The 21,097-nt window shown below is 42.1% G+C and overlaps 1 protein-coding gene across 3 annotated transcripts in view; it reads left to right on the forward strand.

Annotated features, from left to right (window-relative positions):
• Kiaa1958 (KIAA1958 ortholog) overlaps nt 1-21,097 on the forward strand; it is a 136,043-nt gene that overhangs the window by 65,646 nt on the left and 49,300 nt on the right. For all 3 annotated transcript variants that reach the window (XM_052176571.1, XM_052176570.1, XM_052176569.1), the window contains exon 2: nt 1,147-2,341. In XM_052176571.1, the coding sequence (XP_052032531.1) occupies nt 1,171-2,341 (1,171 nt within the window). In that variant the 5' untranslated portion in view covers nt 1,147-1,170. The remainder of the gene's footprint in view (nt 1-1,146; nt 2,342-21,097) is intronic.

Below are 21,097 nucleotides of genomic sequence, written 5' to 3' on the forward strand. Positions count from 1 at the left end.
GTAATCATATCATATCTCACACATAAATGGACTCTTACAGCCAGGAATCCTTTTGTTTTAATCATTAGTGGTGTGACACTTAGTAACTGTACAGTGTTGAGTATTTTATCAGCCATGTGAGGTATGGAAAAATACCTCATGTGTGAAGACAGTTTCAGTTTTTGAGAGTGACCAGGGCCGATAAAGCACTCATGAAGGCCTTTGTGTCTCCCTGTCTAGCTCGCCTCTCATCTGAAGACTCCACACGACCTTTACACTTTCCCTCCCTATCCTTCTGTCCCTGCTTAGAACCCAGCCAGGACTTACAGTCACTGCTTCTGACTCCTACCTTTAAGGAATGATTTAATCCTGTTTCAGTTGTTTATCCGTGGGGCCCTCAGAAGGCCTTTTTATCTTTAACTGGAATGAATGGTGTCCTTTCAGGAATGTGGGAAGGCTGTGATATGCGGCTGCCTGTTCCTGCTGCTTTGCGCACTGCCTGCTCTCAGCATTTTCCCCCTATTCTGTCCTTCCTTTTCCTCAGACTTTCTTCTTAGCTTGTTAAGTCTAATGCCTCAGTCTCTCCGTGGACCTCAACTGCCTTGTTCTCTATAGAGTCCAGCAGATTTGCCCTCCCACCCTGACATTTGCCCTGCAGTGGATCCACATTGTTTTCAGCTCTGCCTCCAGTAATGTTTACTAGATGATGACGTGGAAGAGCAGTCCTCTTGGCTAATGCAAACAGTGCACAGGTTTTCTGAAGGATTGAGCAGATGCGCCTCCTGTCATGATGGGAAGAGCATACACTGTGAAGAAACGCCCCCGGCACTGCCCCACTTTTCTCTCTTCATTCTTTCTTCTTCCTTCCTCCCTCCCTCCCTCCCTCCCTCCCTCCCTCCCTCCCTTTCCCCCTCCCCCCCTCTTTCTTTCTTTCCAGGAATTGTAGCGATAAAGGAAGCTAACAACATTCTCTTGAAACTCCATCCTGTGCGAACAGCTGTCTGTCTTACCTTCGCCATCCCTGTTCCTATGCAGTGATGATATCTACATGCAGCTTACACGCACATTTCCTTTTTTATTCCGAATGATTATAGTTGGAAAAGAATGAACTCTGATGTGGGAATGTCTTGGGTAATAACAGTTTCTCATTTGATTATTTCCCTTTAGGAAAGACACTGCTGATCCTGTATCATGGAGGATTGTCTTCATACCTCATCTGAGAATCTCTCCAAATTGGTCAGCTGGGCCCACAGCCATGGGACCATTTGCAGTCTCATTCCAAACCTGAAACATTTGCTTTCTGAAGGTTCCCATGGGAACCTGACTGCAATGTGGGGCTGTAGTGCTGGCCATGCGTATCACTGGCCACTAACAGCTACTTGCAGAGCTGGGTCCCAAGAGAGGGTTTGTTTCCAGGACAACCGAAGTTTTAATTCTGATAGTCCCAGTATAATTGGGGTGCCTTCTGAGACACAGACTAGCCCTGTGGAAAGGTACCCTGGGAGACCTGTGAAGGGAAAGCTGGACTGTAACCGGACCAGAGACTCTTGTGACTTCTCTTACTGCAGTGAGCCCTCTGAACTGGGTGAAGCTGTTGAGGAGTATGAAGATGAAAACACGCTGTTTGACATGGTTTGCGAGTCTTCTGTTACAGATGAGGACAGTGACTTTGAACCCCAAACCCAGAGGCCTCAAAGCATTGCTCGCAAAAGGCCAGGAATAGTCCCATCTTCCATCCATTCAAGTTCCCAGGGACAGATGGTCGATGAATGCAGTAATGATGTCATCATCAAGAAAATCAAGCAAGAGATTCCAGAAGATTATTACATTGTGGCAAATGCAGAGCTGACTGGAGGAGTGGATGGACCAGCCCTTTCATTGACACAGATGGCAAAACCCAAGGCCCAGACTCATGCTGGTCCCTCCTGTATAGGGTCTGCTAAACTGATTCCCCATGTAACATCTGCCATCAACACGGAATTAGACCCACACATTATGTCAGCGTCCCCCTCTGTGATCTCCAGACCGATCATCCCAAAGACTGCTAGGGTATCTCTGGCTTCACCAAACAGAGGACCTCCTGGTGTCCATGGCACTGCCCACCAGGTGACCATGCAGATGCCTGTGAGCACCTCACATCCCAACAAACAGATCAGTATCCCTTTGTCTGCCCTGCAGCTGCCTGGACAGGATGAGCAAGTTGCTTCGGAGGAGTTCCTGCCCCATTTGCCTAGCCAGGTCTCATCTTGTGAGGTAGCCCTTTCTCCCTCTGTTAACACAGAGCCTGAAGTGAGCTCCAGTCAACAGCAGCCCCCCGTTGCTCCAACCATAACTACTGAAGCCACTGCGCAGTGCATTCCAGGTATGGAACTCGAGGTGACTGTAAGTCCCTCATCTGCGTGCCTAAGAGTTCTGCGCCGTCAACGTTGTAAGACCGTTGGTTTAGTTTACTAGGGTGTAGTCATTTTCATTCTCAGGAAGATAGAAATAATGAAATAAATTACATGTAAGGAGTACTAGGAAGGAATGCCATCTGAAGAAGACTGTCCACTCAGCAGATGCACCTTAGGGCTGAGGTGGCAAATAGAAGATTGTGCTGTTGATGGCTAGACTTAAGGATCATATCCAACCTTAGCTGAACTTTTTATAGTAAATTTACTTTTGAAATGAAAAAAAATTCTTTCACCTATTGGTATCAAGGTAGTTAGGCCAACTAAGGTATATGATAATAGATTTTTTTTTTTTTTGGTTATTTATTTGAACCAATTTCCCATTGCCATTCATTTTAGTGTGATGACTTAAACTGATTTTTTAAAAAGCAACAGGTAACTTCTTAAACAAGCATTTGATCCTGTCTTAAAACTTAAGAGAATCAGATAACACACATTTCTGAGGTAGACCAGCATAGCTCAGTGCATTCTCCTTGACAAGAGTGTGGGTCAGCATTTATGGCTGCTACCTCTACAATTCTAATTCTAATGCTCTTCAGTTTAAATATCCATCACTTGTCTGAGCTAGGATATAAAGGGGTTTGATGCCCATACTTGGGGTCCACAATTCAAATCTAAAAGGACAGACACAAGTCCTTTTATGGACAAAGGGTGAACAGGCGCAGAGAATACAGAAAGCAGAACACTGGAGCACATTTAATCCTTTTCAAAAGAATCATGTGCTTGGAAGAAACATCCTTCAAAGACTGATGTGCTAGTGCCTTTGGCCTGAAACTTTTTAGAATTAAGTTGCTTTTACAAATACACATTTACAGTTTCAGTGTCAGTCCCCAGGGCTCCAGAGGGAACTTAGCACCTTTCTATTACAGTTCTGCAGGCAGTGATGACTCCTGGGGAGAGTGTCATCAAGTTGCTTTGAAAAGTATGCTAGTTGAAAAATCATAGATTTTCCCTTTTTTGGTGTTTTTTTCTTAGCAATTTTATTGAAATGTGATTCACATTTTATAAAAGACACCTTTTTTTAAAAAATGTATTTTATGAGTGTTTCTGTGCATGTATATATGTGTACCACATGTATATTTGTGTGCCACATGCTTGCTCCATGCCCAAGGAGGTCAGAAATGAACGTTGGTTGGTGAATCATCATGTGGGTACTGGAAACTGAACCTTTGCAAGAGCAGTAAGTACTGTAACCTCTGAGCCACCTCTGGCCACTAGAAGCACTCTTTAAAGTGCGCGCACCCCAACAGAAGCAGTTCTTAAGTTCTCCTCTCAGTTCTTAAGAGCAGCAACTAATGTGTTTCCTATGAATTTACTTATTCTATGTATTTCATATAAACTATACTCTTTTGTGATTACTTTCTTTGATTTAATGTAGTATTTTCAGGATTAGTCCATATTAGAGAATTTTTATTGCCAAATGACATTTTACTATAAATATGCCATACTTTAATTTTCTTCAATCGATGGTCAGACATTTGGGCTATTTCCACCTTTGATCTGTTTGTTACTATGAACAGTTATATACAGTTATTATGTGACGTATACTGTGATTTTTGTGGGGTGTGGCAATGCCTGTGGTTAGACCTCAGGTAGGACTGTGGGCATCTGCTCACTGTGTTTTCAGTTTTCCAGAAGCCACTAACCTGCTTTCTAAAATTTGATTTAAAGTCTTAGCACGAATGCACAAAGGTTCCTGTTTCTATGAGTGCCACCAACATGTTATTTTCTGTGTTTTAAAAATTGCTCCTATACTCCCAGCACACAGGAGGCAGAGGTAGACACAACTTTGTGAATTTGAGGCTGACCCTGGTCTACAAAGCAGATCCTAAGCCATCCAGAGCTACACAAGAGGACCCTGCCTAAAAACATACAAACAAAACTGCTGTGTTATTGTGCCTGTATCACTCTGATAACTAATGATATTGAACATTTTTGTGTTTTTATTGGTCATATATACACACATTACATATATATGTATATGTATATACACATATATATTTTTGAAAGTTTTTAGATTTTTTTTTGTTCATTTTAAAGTTAGGTTCTCTTTCCTACTTTGAGTTGTAAGAGTTCTGGAGTTGTCTGTATTCTGATGTCGGCCCTTTACGTGGTTTGTGAGTGTTTTCTCCTATTCCCTAGACTCATATGCGCACCCATTGGTCCATTCATTATGTATTCATTCATATACTCTTCCTCCCTCTCCCCTCTTGTCCCACCACTTCTCATAGGAAAGTCTTGAACTTCTGATCTTTCCTCCACCTCCCAGGGCTAGAATTACAGGCTTGACCATGCCCAATTATGCTTTCTTTCTTTAAAGTACTTTATACTTTATTTATTGTATAATCCTGTAGACGTAGGCCGGTCTTCACACTGCAGAACACATGTTTATCAGGTAGTAAACATCTTTACACTAGGACATACAATTTTTAATATATGGAGGGTATAAGAAGTACTTTTCACTTAAAAGGTTGGTTTATCCTCTCTCTCTTTTTTTTTTTTTTAAATAGGAGACAACCTGGCAGAGTTTTCTCTATTCTCAAATTGTCTTTAATGAAACAGTCTAGAAATACATTTTCTCCACACTTACCTGTGAAGTAAGTTGTGGAACCCAGCTGTAAACCACATTTGAATGTCACTGTATAATGATTTGGAAAAGACATTCAACTTATTCGAAGAAGACGTGGTTTTTGTTTTGTATTGTTTTTCAAAAGGGTTTCTCTGTGTAGCCCTGGCTGTCCTTGAACTCACTCTGTAGACTGTTGGCCTCAAACTCACAGAGATCTACCTGCCTCTGCCTTCCTAGTGCTGGGATTAAAGGCATGGGCCATAGCCAGCACAGCCCAGAGAAATGGTTTTAATTCTTCCTTTAGTGCACATTAGTGCCACATTAGTTCTCTTTTTTATTGCAATCATACCTCTTATATCAGCTATAAAAATTAGGCATAACCAAAGATAGCATATCATTTGTCCAGCCATGAATTGATCTGACATTACTCCCACAAGGGGAGTTTGACAAGGAGAATGTGTTTGGCCTAGAGTAGAATGTTCAAGAAAAGCACTCTGAAGTAATGGCAGGTTTCCAAGGCGGTTCTTGTATTCTGGCCCACCATTCTGAGGAAATTTCAACATGCCGTTAGTTGGCTTCAGAAAAACTGGACTGGAAACAGCAGTGAGATTAATAAAAACCTAATTGACATTTCTGTTTTTGTGAGAGCTACATAAACTTAACATAAATCCTAGAGTCCAACCTAAGTTCTATAGTCTAAATTTTAAATTTTAACTTATTTACTTATCTGTGTTTTTGTATTTATTTATACTTGATCACACACATACAAAAGTATGTGATTACTGTATAAGTGGGCTCTGCACAGTTAATGTATCAAGCAAGCATAATGGAGATTAAACAAAAGAGAAAAGCCCTGGGGGAAAACAGCCAAAATTAATAACAGGCATTTGAACACCCTGGAAGCTTTAGTCTCTTTATCAGATCATTACAATAATACTACATGACTTTACAAATTCTATTTCAATAATAATAAACTTGGAGTCAGCCTGAAACAAAGAGAAGTTATTCCGTTTTTAGTGGTAACGTGTCTGTTGTCCATTTGAATATATTAATAATAAGCTGAGAGTCTCCGTGGTTATGTAGATGTGGCAGTGAGGAACTCAGACCCCCTCCCGTTGGTGCTGGCTCACCAAAGCAAGCCTAGCGTGGTTCTCTACTTCACACTCCACCTCTGCCTGCCTTAGGAGGCCTGCCTGTACCTGCCTGAAGGCGGCCCTGCAAATGTGTCTCTGTGTCTCTCCCTAACAAAGGCCCCCCTCTCAACTTTAGTGAACAGCACAGAAAGCATTACACAGGGAAAAAATGAGGGATAATTTAAAAAAACCTTTAACAGATTTTTACATGGAATTACATCGCTGATCCCAGCTGATCCAGATTACAAATAGTATTATAAATGCCATTGTTTATCAAGCAATATCCACTTGTTACATTCAACATTTATGGTTGATATTCATTTTATAAGATGACTTTCAACTTCTGTTTTTCTGTTTTAAGCAAATGATTATTAAAACACACAGATATTACTCTAGGAGCAAGCAAGGTATGGTAGTGTATGCCTTTTAATTCCAGAAATCCAAGGGGAGGCAGATCTTTTAAATCTGAGGACAGCCTGGTCTACATAATGAGTTCTGGAAGAGAGAGACCCTCTCAAAAAAATTGTTTTTCAACAATGTATTACCTTAAGTCATAAAGGTAAAGGTCGATTAAAGGTAAAGGTCGATTACATAAAAATTCTGAGACAAGTAAGGTTGGTTGTTACATTGTTTTCTTTAAAGGTAGTTAAACAAGCAGGCTGAGTACTCAGTAGGCTAGCAGTGTTAGTGACCTGGAGGTATATTGTCTGTGGAGTTCAGCAACAGTTCCAGTTCCAATCTTTTCCAGTCTTTTAGAGGTGTTGCTTTAACTCGTCGTACTGATATTTCTTAAGTTTTGTTCCCTGGTAGGAGATCATCCTTGTTTCAGTTCAAAACTGAATTCTTAAAGTTGTGAAATGCTAAGGTATAAAGCATTGACTTTCACATCCTTTCTGCTGTTTCACTCAACAGACTTTAGCAGTAAGAAAAGTGGTCAGACTATATTAGAATTACTAGTAGTAGCTTTTATTCCATTAACTTTCAATGTTTCTATAAGTATAGCTCATTTGGATGAAATTTAAAATCCTATTGTGTCCTGAGTTACATTTTTGTTTGTTTCTTGAATAAACTCTTGTGTAACCTTCTGTGGGGTTGTACTGGCTGTGCAACTTGACACAAGCTAGAGTAATCCTAGAGAAGGGAGCCTCAGTTGAGAAAAGTTTTCTATAAGATTGGGCTGCCAGCGAGCCTGTACGACATTTTCTTTATTAGTGATGGATGGGGGGGGGGGGGCTAGTCCTTGTGGGTGAGGCCACCCCTGGGCTGTTTGGTGGTCCTCTGTTTGGGTTCTGTAAGAAGACAGGCTGCACGCCTCCATGGCCTCTCCCTCAGCTCCTGCCTCCAGGTGCCTGCCCTGTTTGGTTCCTCCGGCTTCCCTCAGTGATGGACTATGTTGTAGAAATATAAGCCAAATAAAGCCTTTCTTCCCCAACTTGCTTTTGGTCATGGTATTTCACCATAGAAACAGTAACCCTAACTAGAACAAAAAGCAATATTATCTGTCTGACAGGATTTAGAATCACCTAGGAGACACACTTTGCCAGAGAGGATTAACTAAGGAAGAAAGACCTACCCTGAGGTGGGGGTACCATCCATTGACTGTGGCTTGGGGCTGACTTAAGAAGAGAGCGTCAGGTGCACAGCAGCACCCGTGTCCACTCCGTGTTCTGGCAGTTGCCACAGCTCCTGTTGCCAAGAAGCCACCACGACCATAATGGACAGGACCCCAGACCCAAGCCAAAGGAAACCTCTTCTACGACACTGGTTTTTGCCATGTATTTGGTCACAACAGTAAGAAAAGTAACGTTTTCTTTAAGCTTCCCATTTTTATTTACAAAATAATTCTTCTGAGTGTGTGTGCTCCAAGACTGCAAACTTGTATGACATGCTACTATAATGAAGAATGGAGATAATTGGCAGTGGCAGGTGCTTCTGAGTCTAAATATAGCTAAAAGTAAAAAAGTACTATGAAAATATAATAGATAAACAATAAATAGTGTGTCTCTTCACATCACACACCATGCATGGGGTTTGTAGGACCAAAGCTGCTTTGGTGAGTGTGTGGGTCCAAGCATTAACCACTCTTTTGGGGGAAAGTGCATCTCAGATACGTTTATTGAGGCCATATTGTAAATGGTACTTAGATATGTATACCGCGATGTTCTGTGTTCCCATCTATCACAGTTTTCTTAAGCTTAGCCTACTGACTTCATTTTGAGTGACCTCGGGAGCTGTTAATGATGGCCACAGGCAGGTGCAGGATGGGTTAGTGTGGGTCTTTATTTCTTGGGTTTTAACTAATCTGAACTTAGTTAACAGTTTATATCTTTTATCAGCACTCCTGATTTTATGAAGGTCATTAACCCAGTTCCTATGGAAATTTTCTGGTAAACCTGGGCCTAGCATGTTTCACAGGGACCCAGGCGTTCTTTGTAAGGCTCTGAAGCGTGTCAGCAGGATCCAGGCTGCAGGCCACAACAGATGACTGTACTCTGCTGCAGGCTGTAAGCTGTACTCCAGCCATGTTCAACTCACTTTAAAACTGTCTTCTTAAGTGAAAACTTAGTCTTAGCTTACAGTGTTAAACCTAAGAGCCTTGAGAAAAGACTGAGTCCACTATTCAGTTAAAGCAAGCTGCATCCTGAGGTGCACCTGGAGCTAGCCAGCGCGCTGCTAGCTAAGGTTTGAGAGAGCAGCCCCTGCTGGCTCTTGAAGTCCCTTTTATAGAAGAGATGAGGTGTTCACAGTGGAGAGTTGGCTGTTATCCATTGTTAGAAAGATACAGTGGAAAGAGAAGGAACAAAGTATATGTACGCATCATGTGAATGGACCCCAAACACTTCACACCACATGTAAGAGTCAGGAACACGTCATTACAAATGGAAACCCTTGCTTGCGAGGACAAACAGGAACTTATTGTCAACCTTCTTAACTGCACACTGAGCCCTTAACCGACAAGGTCTATTTTTCTCTTCTGGTTTCCCATTACCTTGCAAGGATTATTGTTCCTGTTTTGTTCTCAGAACTGTTAAGGTTTTTTCTTTTTTTTACTTCAAATTTTAGAAAAATTTTAAGCTTTTTGACTCTTGTAATAACATTTACCTTAAGAAACAATTCATTATTTATCATTAAATTTTACTATCTTTAGTCTGATGTGGGTGTTTGTTTGTTTGTTTTCCTCTCTCTTTTCTCTTTTAGGCATTTTAAGCTAGTTTAGTTAAAAACCAAGAAATAAACACCCACATCAGCAGAGGTTTTCACGATCAGAATCATTAATTTTACTGTCTTCTTCCTCCTCTACATCTTGTCTCTTTGGAAGATCTTCAGGGGGCCAAAAAGGTGGAGCTGCTGTCTCCTTTAGCTTCCTCCTTAGTACCTACCTGTTAAAGGACCGGCCTAAGGCTGTTTTCTTCATCTTATTGTGTGTCTGTGTAGGCGCACATTAAACTGGTTAGAGAGTTTCAGTTAGCATATAAAGGGATGCACACGGCCATCTCCAAGTGCTGTGCTGTGTACAGAGTGTGAGTGTGTGCTGCTCTCTGGGGTCTTCATGCAAACAGCCTCACTTCACAGGCAGCCAGCACATTGCACTGTGGTACCGCGAGGCATGATGACCACTAAGCAAGAGGAAGTTTCCTGTCATGTGATGATCATGAGACTGCTGTTACACACAGCCTGTCATTGGCTGAAGGGTTGACTGTGGAACCTGAATGTATTAGAAATAATACCCCGCTCTGGCATGTCTATTGAAAGTATATTGGGGGCCGGCGGTGGTGGTGCACGCCTTTAATCCCAGCACTTGGGAAACAGAGGCAGGCAGATTTCTGAGTTTAAGGCTAGCCAGGTCTACAAAGTGAGTTCCAGCAGCCAGGGCTACACAGAGAAACCCTGTCTTGAAATTTAAAAAAAAAAAAAAAGAAAGTATATTGGGTCCTAATTTTGTTGGTGATATCTTAGGAAATACAGATTTTCTTAAACTTTCTTGTGATAATAATTCTTTCATTCTTGTCTGTTTAATCTGACATATTTTCTGCCTTTAGTATTTTATTCAGAAAGTCCTTTCCCTATCTTGAGATCAGATAAATAGTTAGGTGATGTGGTATGTCTCAGTGATAGAGCTGACATAGACCCCAGGCATTTGCAATTATAAAACAAAACAAACATTTTAAAAATAGTTATCTGGGGCTGGAGACATGGCTCAGTTAAGAGCAATTGTTGCTCTTGCAGAATAGGATGCACTTCTTAGCACCCACATGGTGGCTCACAACCAGTCATAACTCAGCCTTCAGAGGAGCCTGTGCCGCCTTCTGCATACGTGCAGCCAAAACACACACTTAAAAAATAGAAGTAATTTTTAGCTATCTGTTTGTTCCTCTGCTTCTTCTATGTCCCCCTTTCCTTCACTCCTTTTTGACATTTAAAACTCTAAAATAGAATATATTAGGGGTGGGGATTTGATGTCATTTTCTGCAAGGTTCTAGAATAATTTTTTGAATAGTTCCTATGTCCAGTGATTTCATGTATCACATTTTTGTTTACAATTGGGTCTACTTCTAGTTTTTACTTTCATTGTTCTCTGTGTACTTTTTTCTTACATTTTTACCTTATGGTTTTGTTATGAAACAAAATATATTCAGAAGGAAGTGCTATAGTCTCAATTGTTCACTGTCCTTTTTGAAAAATTACTAATGTAAAATTGAGTTTAATGAGCTTCTAAAAATTAATAAAGGTATATGTTGCTTCCTGTTATTTGGTTCATGATGACACAATAATTAATGGTTTCTTTTGTTAGAAATAGAAACTGAGTTAGACCGGAGGAAAAAATTAATTGCCTTCAGGCAAGCATTTCTCCAGAGGGAGAGGCCATCTCATTTCTGCCGTCTTCAACCTGGGCTTCCTTGGTACATTTGTTTATCTCCACCTCCTCATTTAAGTGTGGAGTGAAGTTAGTTGTGCTGGCTGCTGTCGTGTCTGTCAGTTGATAGAACCCATGTCACGGCATATGTACTAACCACTGATCCAATCTTAGGAGCTTCAGGCCTCTACCCTAGAAATAATAGTAAGTTCAGTCCTTGGTTAGCCACATATCTAGAGAGAGGCGTTAGGACAAAGTTTCCAGGACAAGAATGTTCTTGGAAGTTCTATACTTGAGATGGGGACAGACAGAGCTACCTACTGCCATTATGTGCAGCGTTCATTCATATGGGCAGAAAAGGTTAATCCTTTAGAGACATACTGGCATGGACTTGAACAGTCTGTTAAAGGGTAGTAATATGTAAAATGTGTACACTTGCGTGTGCATAAACTTACATGTACTTATAAATGTACTCAGCTTCTGTGTGGCCATATTCCTCTAAAATGTGTGTGTGTCTTCTTCCAAGAAGGTTCTGTTTACCCTTTCTCATATTTATTACAGGAAATCGTGAGACAGAAGTATTGAAAGATAGGAGAGATCGTCAACAAATTCAAGTCTTTTTACCATCCTTTTCCCTGTGAAAACGTTCTTGTCTTGAGAACTGTGTGGCAGGCAGCCTGGTTGTACCAATTTAGGATAAAATATTTTTAAATCGATGCCTCCTGCTGGCTAGCAACCGCATTTACAAATTAACAACAATGCTTTTATAAAAACCAAACACAGAATTGTAAGGCGAGGCACTGAGGGGAGGCCTGAGCTCACCAGTACACTGCGTGAGTCACCCTGTGCTTCCTGCCAGCATTGGCAGGTCTCGTGTCTTTAGTGCACTCTGCTCGCTCGCTTGCTTGCCTGTTGGGGCACTCCTTAGGAAGTGAAGCTGATTCTGACTGTATCCTGAACTGTCACTTTCTCACCCCTTTATCTCCAGGTCCACAGGTTAGGTGTTAGATTGTATCCCCAAAAGATGTAAAGAAATTGCTTATTTTTCTGAGAAGCCTTTTTAGAAAGAGCTAGACTTTGACATAAAGATTACCTTGAATATCAGGACAAGAAAATCCTGTGTCTTAGTTTCCCCCACCCCACCCCCACTACACCTCTAGACAAGTCATTTGGCATTTAACAATTTTCAAGGTCAGCTAGCTATGTGATCTGACAGACACTTGAATCAAAGATGAATGTCAAATTCCCTGTCCGTGGGGATACCATTATTTAAAAGGGGCAGACAGACCACCTATTTCCAGTGCATAAGTTGTAGTGAAATACATATGTGGAACAGTTGATTTGGCCTTCAAGAACACATGGAAGAGCATTGCAAAGAGACCATGAACAAAGATGGTGTCCACAGTCCCTGTGGACCCATGAAGAAGGCAAGGAGCTGAGTATGGCTTGAGAACAGATTCAAGGGAGATGGCAGGCTTGCTGCAAGACAAGCTGGGGTCAGATGTGCATGCTGTGCATATGATGCTATGGTGCCCAAAGAGCTCACAGCCTTAGAAGAACATGTTTAGTAGGTGTTAGCGACCCAGGAAAGAGTGACTGCTCACATACCGCAGGCTGAAGGCATTTGGAGAAGAGGGGACAGATCATTTCAAGGGCAGAAAGGCACATCTCCAGGACCCAGAAATCTTCAGTAAAGCCGTGTGTGCAGTTCCCTATGTGGATGAGGTTCTGAGGCCTGCTACAACCATTCATTCACCTACTAGTTAAGCAAATGCCCACTGTGAGGCTCAGAGGCCTCGATCAGGTGACACCAGCAGCAGTGAGAAAAACCTCTCCAGTACTGCCGTCTCAGAATAACCTGGGTTGTCTAGAGCTGGCTCGTGGCTCTGCCTGTGATCCCACTATGTAGCTCTCACTTCAGCACAGTGTGGCCTACTTGTCAAACCCCAGTCTCAAAAACAATGTTTTTAAAGAACAAACTTGGTTCCAAATAATTGCTAAAGCATGATATTGTTAATTGAATTGAATGACTTTGTAAGACTAAATTGGTTGCCTTTAGATAACACGTTTATTAGGACTGTTTTAGGGTGATTTATGATTAAGAGGGAGTGGCTAGATGAGCAATTAAGCTGCAGTGATAAATGAAAGCCCCGACTTTCTTAGCCAGTCCTCATAATTTATTCAGGACACTTTCTCCTTGGCTACAAATGAGCCTGGTTGTGTTAAAATTGTAAATTTATTTTTGCAGACAACTGGTAACCTGGCTCTAAGATTTAAAAATACTATCATTTACTGTGTAGCCCTGGTTGGCCTGGAACTCAAGAAATCCTCCTGCCTTTGCCTCCAAGTGCTGGGATTAAACTTGCAACACCATGCTTCACAGGGGCTAAAATTCTTAAGTCAAAGCACCATGGGGTGAAATGAGTCTTTCTGGTGTTTGAAGCTGTATTGTCAATGCAGTAGAAAGCAATTTCAGTTGTTTTTGATTATTTTATTTCACGCATATGAGTGTTTTGCCCAGATATATGTCTGTGTACTACATGTGTACCTGGTGCCCAGGGAGGCCAGAATAGGGTATCAGTGCTCATGGAACTGGAGTTACATGGAGTCACCATGTGGGTGTTAGGAATCCAATCCAAGTCCTTTGCAAGAGTGGCCACTGCTTTTAACCACTGAGCCATCTCTCTAGCTCTTAAAAAGCAACTTTTAATATTGCAATTTACAGGCTATATCTAACATTTTATAGCTTTAAAGCTTTCTTTTACAGGACCTCACTATGTAGCTCTTGGCTGTTCTGCAACTTACCATGTAGATCAGGATGCAGAGATTTGCCTGCCCGGCCTCCTGAGCGAGTGCTGAGACTGAGGGGCATTCTTTACCTCACTCAGCTTTTAACTGCCTTATTTATGGTGGGTACTTCTGGAAAATGAGAACTAAGGACAGACTTTTGAGCAAAATCAGATAGAAACATTTTTCTTCTCATTTTTTTACAGTTTCTTCTTAAATTTAAAGAGGGTTTTTATTGTTTGTTTGTTTTGTTTTGTTTTGTCTTTTTGAGACAGGGTTTCTCTGTATAGCCCTGGCTGTCCTGGAACTCACTCTATAGACCAGGCTGGCCTCGAACTCAGAAATCTGCCTGCCTCTGCCTCCCAAGTGCTGGGATTACAGGTATGCCCCACTACTACCGGCCTAAAATAAGAGTATTTAAATGACAATAAAACAAAAACTGACAAGCTTAGCCCACACATAATAAGCTCAGGGACACAAATTCAAAGGCTGAGGAAAAATCAACACAGCTATAAATGATTTTTATACAGAATGATTGATTCAGCGATAGCCGGAAGCCCACCCTTTCTTCATTTAAATTATTAGTTTCAGACCTGACAGAATTTGAAAATAATGAAAGGAAATTGTTTGACTGGACCTTGTGAATCTGCAGGTTAGACAGGATTCTCTACTCTAGAGAGGTAACAAGTCAAATGAGTTGTCACGACCAGAGCCAAGTGCAAATGGACTCTGATGACATTGGAGGGAGAGAACCACTCTCAAGCCCCACTGTAAAAGACTCAGACATGCATAACGGGCAAGTTCTGGAAGTGAGGACAATGGATTTGGTGAATAGCCTTGCAGCCTTTGCCATCAATTCGTGTACATAAAATTGACCCACCTAGGTCCACAGATGGTTTCTAATACAGTCCTAGAATTGTGCTCTCACCACTGGCTAGTGTTTGTGATCTCCATTCCTCTTACCCCCCCAACCCCCACCCCGCATCTTTACCGCCAATCCCTAATTTTTATTTAGGCTCTTTTGATTTTTTAAAAAATGTTATTCTTTAAGAATTTCATCCATGATTATGAACTGTATTTTTTTTATTTTAAATATATGGGTATTTGAATATATATGTCTTTGTATCCATAGAGGCCAGAGGAGTGTATCAGATCTCCTGGAACAGGATTTATGACTGGTTATGAGCCACCACGGGGATGCTGGGAATCGAACCTGGGTGGGTGCTCCGGAAGGTCAGCCAGTACTTTTAACACTGAGCCATCTTTCCAGCCCTACAATGTATATTTTACTCACCCCCAACTTTCCCCTCTGATCCCTCTTGGACTCTTCCCCATGTCTACCTCCCAACTTCGTAGCCTCCTTTTGCCATCAGTAACTCATCAGTTCAGTTAGTGATCTGCGCGCACGCGCGCGTGCACACACACACGCACACGAGAGCATTTGGGGCAATTCACTACTTGTTTCTGCCTTTTATCTCTTAATGGAAACATCTCAGTTGTGGACTCAGCCTCAGGTTTTCTTGCGGCCAGATGTTATCAGCTCTGTCTCAGTGTAGACCTGAGGGATGAGTGTGGCAGATCACACAGTTCCTCTGTTGCCACCGTGAGCACTGCTGAACGGTTTCTGTAAACGCTTGTGCCATTGCATTTCAGCATCTGTGGCTCTAACTTCTAGATCCTTGCCAACATGTGTTGTTTGCCTTTAATTATAACTAAATCACTTCTGTAATGAATGATGGTCATGAACATATTTTCATTGTGTGGCCATATTTAGTACGATAATTCTAAAACATTCGAAGCATCCACGTGTTTCTCACTCAGTTCAGCGGTGACTAGTAAATCTTGCTGCTTGGGTATTGAGTATGTACGTGCAGGTCAGTAAGCCATTATTCACCTCTTTCTTCATCTAAAGTGATTCATAGGAACCAAGTTGCTAATTTCGCTATAGAAGTGCATGTAGCTCATAATAATTGAAGAATAGTAAAATGTAAGTACAAAATAATACTGAAGTAGCAAATCAGTGTCTTTGAGCATACAGCTCAGTGGTCATAACATAGTCACACAGTGATCTGCTGCAGTGCCCCAAGAAAACATTAGAGTTCCCGCTTTCTATTTATACTAAGAATTCAACTTCATTGGTTCTTAATATATTGAATGACAGCAGAGTGGGTAGAAAGGCAGTGGGGTGGGCGGTCCACCACTCTTGGAGGAGTTAAAATAATTTTTACCAATGGTCTGTGTTTTTGAAATGTCATGATGAAACCCATTATTTTGCATGCCAACTAGAAAAGATAATTTAAAATATCAGCTTTTCCATAGAGATGTATAATCAAGAAGGTTTGCAGGGCTCTAACGTAGTAAATAAAGTAGTTAAGTGAAGCTGAGAGTTAAAGTAAACTTACAGAACTCACCTTAATGACTAAATTTCATTCAAGAAGAAAAAATGACTATATAAGAATTATGATAGCTGTTGTTTCTGTGAATCTGACTGAGATTTGATTCAAAGCACACAGTTATGTCTTTTTTGAAAACAATGTCTGGAATCTTTAACTTCCAGATCATTGTAGTCTTGAGTATATAGTTGTTTACTATTATGGGAAGGTGTCATGTCATTGGCAAAGGCTTTAATTTTCTCTTTTACTCATGTGTATAACTGGGTGGTAGAATGCTGATCTACATAAGAAAACACTTTTTATTTTTTTTACAGTGAGGTTTTCTAGAATGTGCTGTGTTGTAGTCATTGACCTACTTAGAGAAATTAGCATCTTCCTTCTGTCCATTAGGTTATTGCTTCTTGGGTGGAATTTAATGAATATTAATAACTCAGTTCAGAAGGAGGTAATTTATTAGAGTTTTACACATTTCCATTTTTATGTTATTTGTTTTCCTTGTGCTTTATGTACCATACGTCCTTTACTTCAGGTTGATTAATAGCTGCTTTTTGTTTTTTGCATTATTATGCATTTTCTATATAAGATGTCTTCATATTTTTATTTGTACTGACTAAAATATGCAGTCATAAAATGGGGTGTAAATAGAAGAGAAGAAGTGGTTTCTACTCAGAAGTTTCTGGTAACTTGTGTAGTGGATATCATGATTCAGTTCATGCCCATCGTATGGTGCCTCGTGTTATGTTTGTTCTCGGTTGTTGAAGTCGGAGAAATTGGACAAGCTCATGCCAAGCGCTGTCACATTCTTCACTTCTATCGTACTAATGAACTGAAGACAGGGCTGACTCTTGGATGTTTTGAGATGGGTTGCCCCATATAGGCCTAGCTATCCTGGAACTTACTATGTAGACTAGGCCAGCATTGAACTTAAGGAAATCCTCCTGCCTTTGCCTCCCAGTGTCATGCATCTGACGGAGCAATGCTTACCCAACCCCTTTTCAGGATGTGGATCATTGCTGGTTAGCTCGCTAACCAGGGAGTGCAAGATAGCCTAGCCACAGTAGCAGCAAGCACTGCAGTCTGGTGCCTAAGGGGATGCTTCTCTTGCATCTCAGCAGCCTCCTTACCTGCAAGCGGTATTCTACACCTAGACTAGCATCTTCTCTGCTTGAGTCCTCCAAACACCTCACTGCCAAAGTTCTTCTTTCCTACTTCTAGTCTCCAACTACTCTGGTTGTCCTCACAGAAGGGATGAAATCAGGGTCTGACAGCTGCAGTGCACAGGCACAGAGCACTTGAAGCTGTGCCTCTCGTGTTGCACCACTGAATGTATTTTGTTGAAAGTTGAATCTGACATACAAATAGTAAGATTTCTAGAAAGGAAAAGGACATATGACCTTCAAGGTGGCTCAGCAGGTGAAATCACTTAGTTAACAGTCCAGATGACCTGAGTCCAATCGCCAATGCTCACACACTGTAAGGAGAGAACTGACTCCCAAACATTGTCCTCTGACCTCCACACATACCATGGCACACACTTTCACCAAAAGTAATAGCAAATCACTTTTTTTCATAAATTTTTAAAAAAATGTTTATTTGTTTTACGTATATGAGTATACTGTAGCTGTCTTCAGACATACCAGAAAAGGTTATCAGATCCCAGTACAGATGGTTGTGAGCTACCATGTGGTTACTACCATGTGGCAATTGAACTCTGGACCTCTGGAAGAGCATCAGTGAGTGCTTTTACCCGCTGAGCCATCTCTCAAGCCCAGTAAATCACTTTAAAAAAATAGGACATAACTTTCTGTTTCTTTGTGGCTTTATATTTTTTTAACAGTTTTATTGTCTTATGTTTTGATACTCACTTACATGTTTATCAGTTCCTCTTCTTCACTTCTTCAGTCATGGATGCATCCATGTGAAAATACAATGCCCCTTACTTCATGACGCTTACACTCTAAGGTTCTTTCACAGATACTAGGTGATATTAGGTATCTTCTTTCATAGATATTAGGTATGTCACACACATTGTTAGAGATGCTGCGGTGGGAAAGATGTGAGGATCAGCTGGGGTCAGGGAAAGCTTTGGGAGATCCCCATGGAATGGCCTTTTGGCTGTGAACAGAAGTAGAAACCACGGGAAATGGAGGGCAGAGGTGTATTCCTGAAAGAGGACTCGTGTTGTACAAACTCCTTAAATAGAGACACTCCTAAATTACTGAAAGAAGAGGATGTTTGAAAACTTGAACAGATGCCACTGTGGGTGGGAGTGAAGACTGGAACTGGTGTGGTAGATCAGGGTTTGTGAGAGGACTCTGAGGCTGAGCAGGAGAGCAGCCTGAACATGTGTGGAATTTAAAAGGCTTTTCTGTTTTCACCTTTCCCACATCTTTGTGAATTTCATACTGTGCACTCTAATCCCTCACCTCCCTGTCCCTCACACAGCATACCCTTGTGCCCAAACAGCTTTGCTTACAGATGTTCACTGCAGTGAGTCATGGGTCTGCTTCGAGGCCTCTGGCTTCTGCTGCACTGTCAGTACTGGGTCCTCACCTGGAGTCCTCTGGGGTATCCTGTGGTTGCCCTGTGTTTTAGAGATTGTGAGGCTTTGGATCTGTAGGACCAGCCCCTTCATGTTCTCTAGCAGTTCATAGTGGGGTAGGTGGTGGGGCGGGCCAACTGACGCCCTAGATCTGGGCCTGCGTGGTAGCTGAGTCGGTCAGCCTGCAGGCTCTCCCGCACCCACACCACCAGGGCGAACACTCCAGCACTGCTCAGTGCTGCAACCTTCGACAGGCAGGACCTGCTCTCCTGCCCTTGGTGTCCACTCTCCTGCACCCTCGCCACCAGAGCCAGCTCTACCACTCTGCCCAGTAGAGGTGTGGGCTGCTCTCCCAAGTGATCTCTCCCTCACCCATGCCACCGCACAGTATGAGGGACCAGCTCACCTAGACCCTGGCCACCAGGACCTGCTCTCCCAAGTGCACGGCTCTTAGACATTAACATGGTGCCAGGTGGCAGCCCAGACCAGGAACTTCTGAATGACCTTTGGTGGTAAAAAGGAGTTAGAGACATTGACACAGACCCCTGCTGCTGTGTGGCCAACAACCCAGACGTAGTCTTCAGTGGCAGCATGGCCAGGTCCTCAGGTGGCAGGCAGGCTGATCACATGAGGCTGGCTATTCCTGTCCACTCTCACATGTCCAGTTCCACCTGTCTTCACGGTGCTCAAACTGTTGTGCTTCTCTCTCTCTCTCTCTCTCTCTCTCTCTCTCTCTCTCTCTCTCTCTCTCTCTCTCTCTCTCTCATCTGCCCAGTACTTCCTGACTCATCATAGTGGCTGCCTCTGTGTCTTCCCTAGAAGTCTTGTTCTTGCTGCAGTGTGAACAGTTGAACCAGTGTGGTAGTGGGCATAACGAGTGCTCTAGAGTTAAGTGAGGAAGAGATTTCTCAGTCAACTGTGGATAGTAAGTTCAATTCCAAATCCTGAGTGACAGATGGGAAGGAATGTATCAGGAATAGTATCTTAGCCAGGTTGTGTTAGCAGTGGATTTCCTCTTGAGTATATGAGAAAGCAGCATTTCCAGAGAAAAAACAAAAAAGGATACAAAAAGAAACCAAGGACTGCAATTAGAACAGAGTGGACTCTATTCTTGGTAATTAAGGGGTAGTATTTGTAATTAAATTTTAAATTGAGGTGTGAGGTGTGGGTCAAGCCGTAGAACATTTTGCTAGTTATATGCAGCACCTTGGGTTCTTCCTCAGCACTAAAGTGTTGGCTTAGATTTTTAAAACCTCGGGCAGTGGTGGCGCACACCTTTAATCCCAGCACTTGGGAGGCAGAGGCAGAGGCAGGCGGATTTCTGAATTGAGGCCAGCCAGGGCTACACAGAGAAACCCTGTCTCGGAAAACAAAAAACAAAACAAAACAAAACAAAAAAACAAAAAAGAGATTTTTAAAACCTACTTTTAATAAGGGTTCTTAAATGCTTTAGCCTCCCTTCACCAGAGGTAGTGGAAAAGAAAGGCTATTAGCATATAGGGGAATTGGACCTGTTTAGAAATAGTTCTTTAGAGCAAATCCAATCCACTTTATTAGGATATCAGCAGTTCAGTTTACACAAGTCAGCAGCGAAAGCTTGTTCTGCTCACACCATTCACAAATCAGCAACGGCAGGTCAATCCGGAAGAAGCCTCTAGGCTCTGCTGTATGCCGTTTAGGAGTTCCTTTGGGGATTTTAATCTCCAGTTGTCAGGACACCAGCAGTGTAGTTCAGGATAGTAAACATGACCCAGTAGTGTTGGCATGACCCAGGAGAAATAGCCAGGTCTCTGCCAAATGGGCACGAGTCAGCAAGAGCAACCAGGACCAGCAGGGACGCCAGGAGAAGCTCTCTGTCCTGCCTCTCTCAACAAAGTGAAGATCAGCAAAGACCTGAGACCAACGAAGCATTGCACAGCGCCATGTAAGCCCACCGTAACTGCCTGTGGAGTCTTATTTATACCCCCTCCCGCACGCCTTGCCTCAGCAAACGCCACATGAGTCTGTATCAGCTGACATACCCAGAAACTTCCACTTCACTCTGCCCGTCCTCCCACGTCCACAGAAGGGGCAAGAAGCTGCCAGAACACCAGAACACCACCACAAGTTTTTTGGTGCATTTCTTTCTATGAAGTCATGACAAACAATGACCTGTAAGGAATGGCAAGGTGTACAAATACCATCTAGTGTCGTCCACCAAGTGCTGAGTTACATTCCTTCTTAACATCATATGACCTGTGTCTGCTTCAGCGAAACATTGCTTCATGTGTCTGCTTTAGCAAAACATCCTTTCACCTGTGTGCCCCAGCAAAACATCATCTAGCATTACTGCCTTTAAAAAACAAATCAGAAGTTTCCACTTCACTAAAGGAAAATCAAAATGTATCCA

This window comes from Apodemus sylvaticus, chromosome 3, assembly GCF_947179515.1.
Source record: "Apodemus sylvaticus chromosome 3, mApoSyl1.1, whole genome shotgun sequence".
In the NCBI taxonomy this organism is placed as follows: Eukaryota; Metazoa; Chordata; class Mammalia; order Rodentia; family Muridae; genus Apodemus; species Apodemus sylvaticus.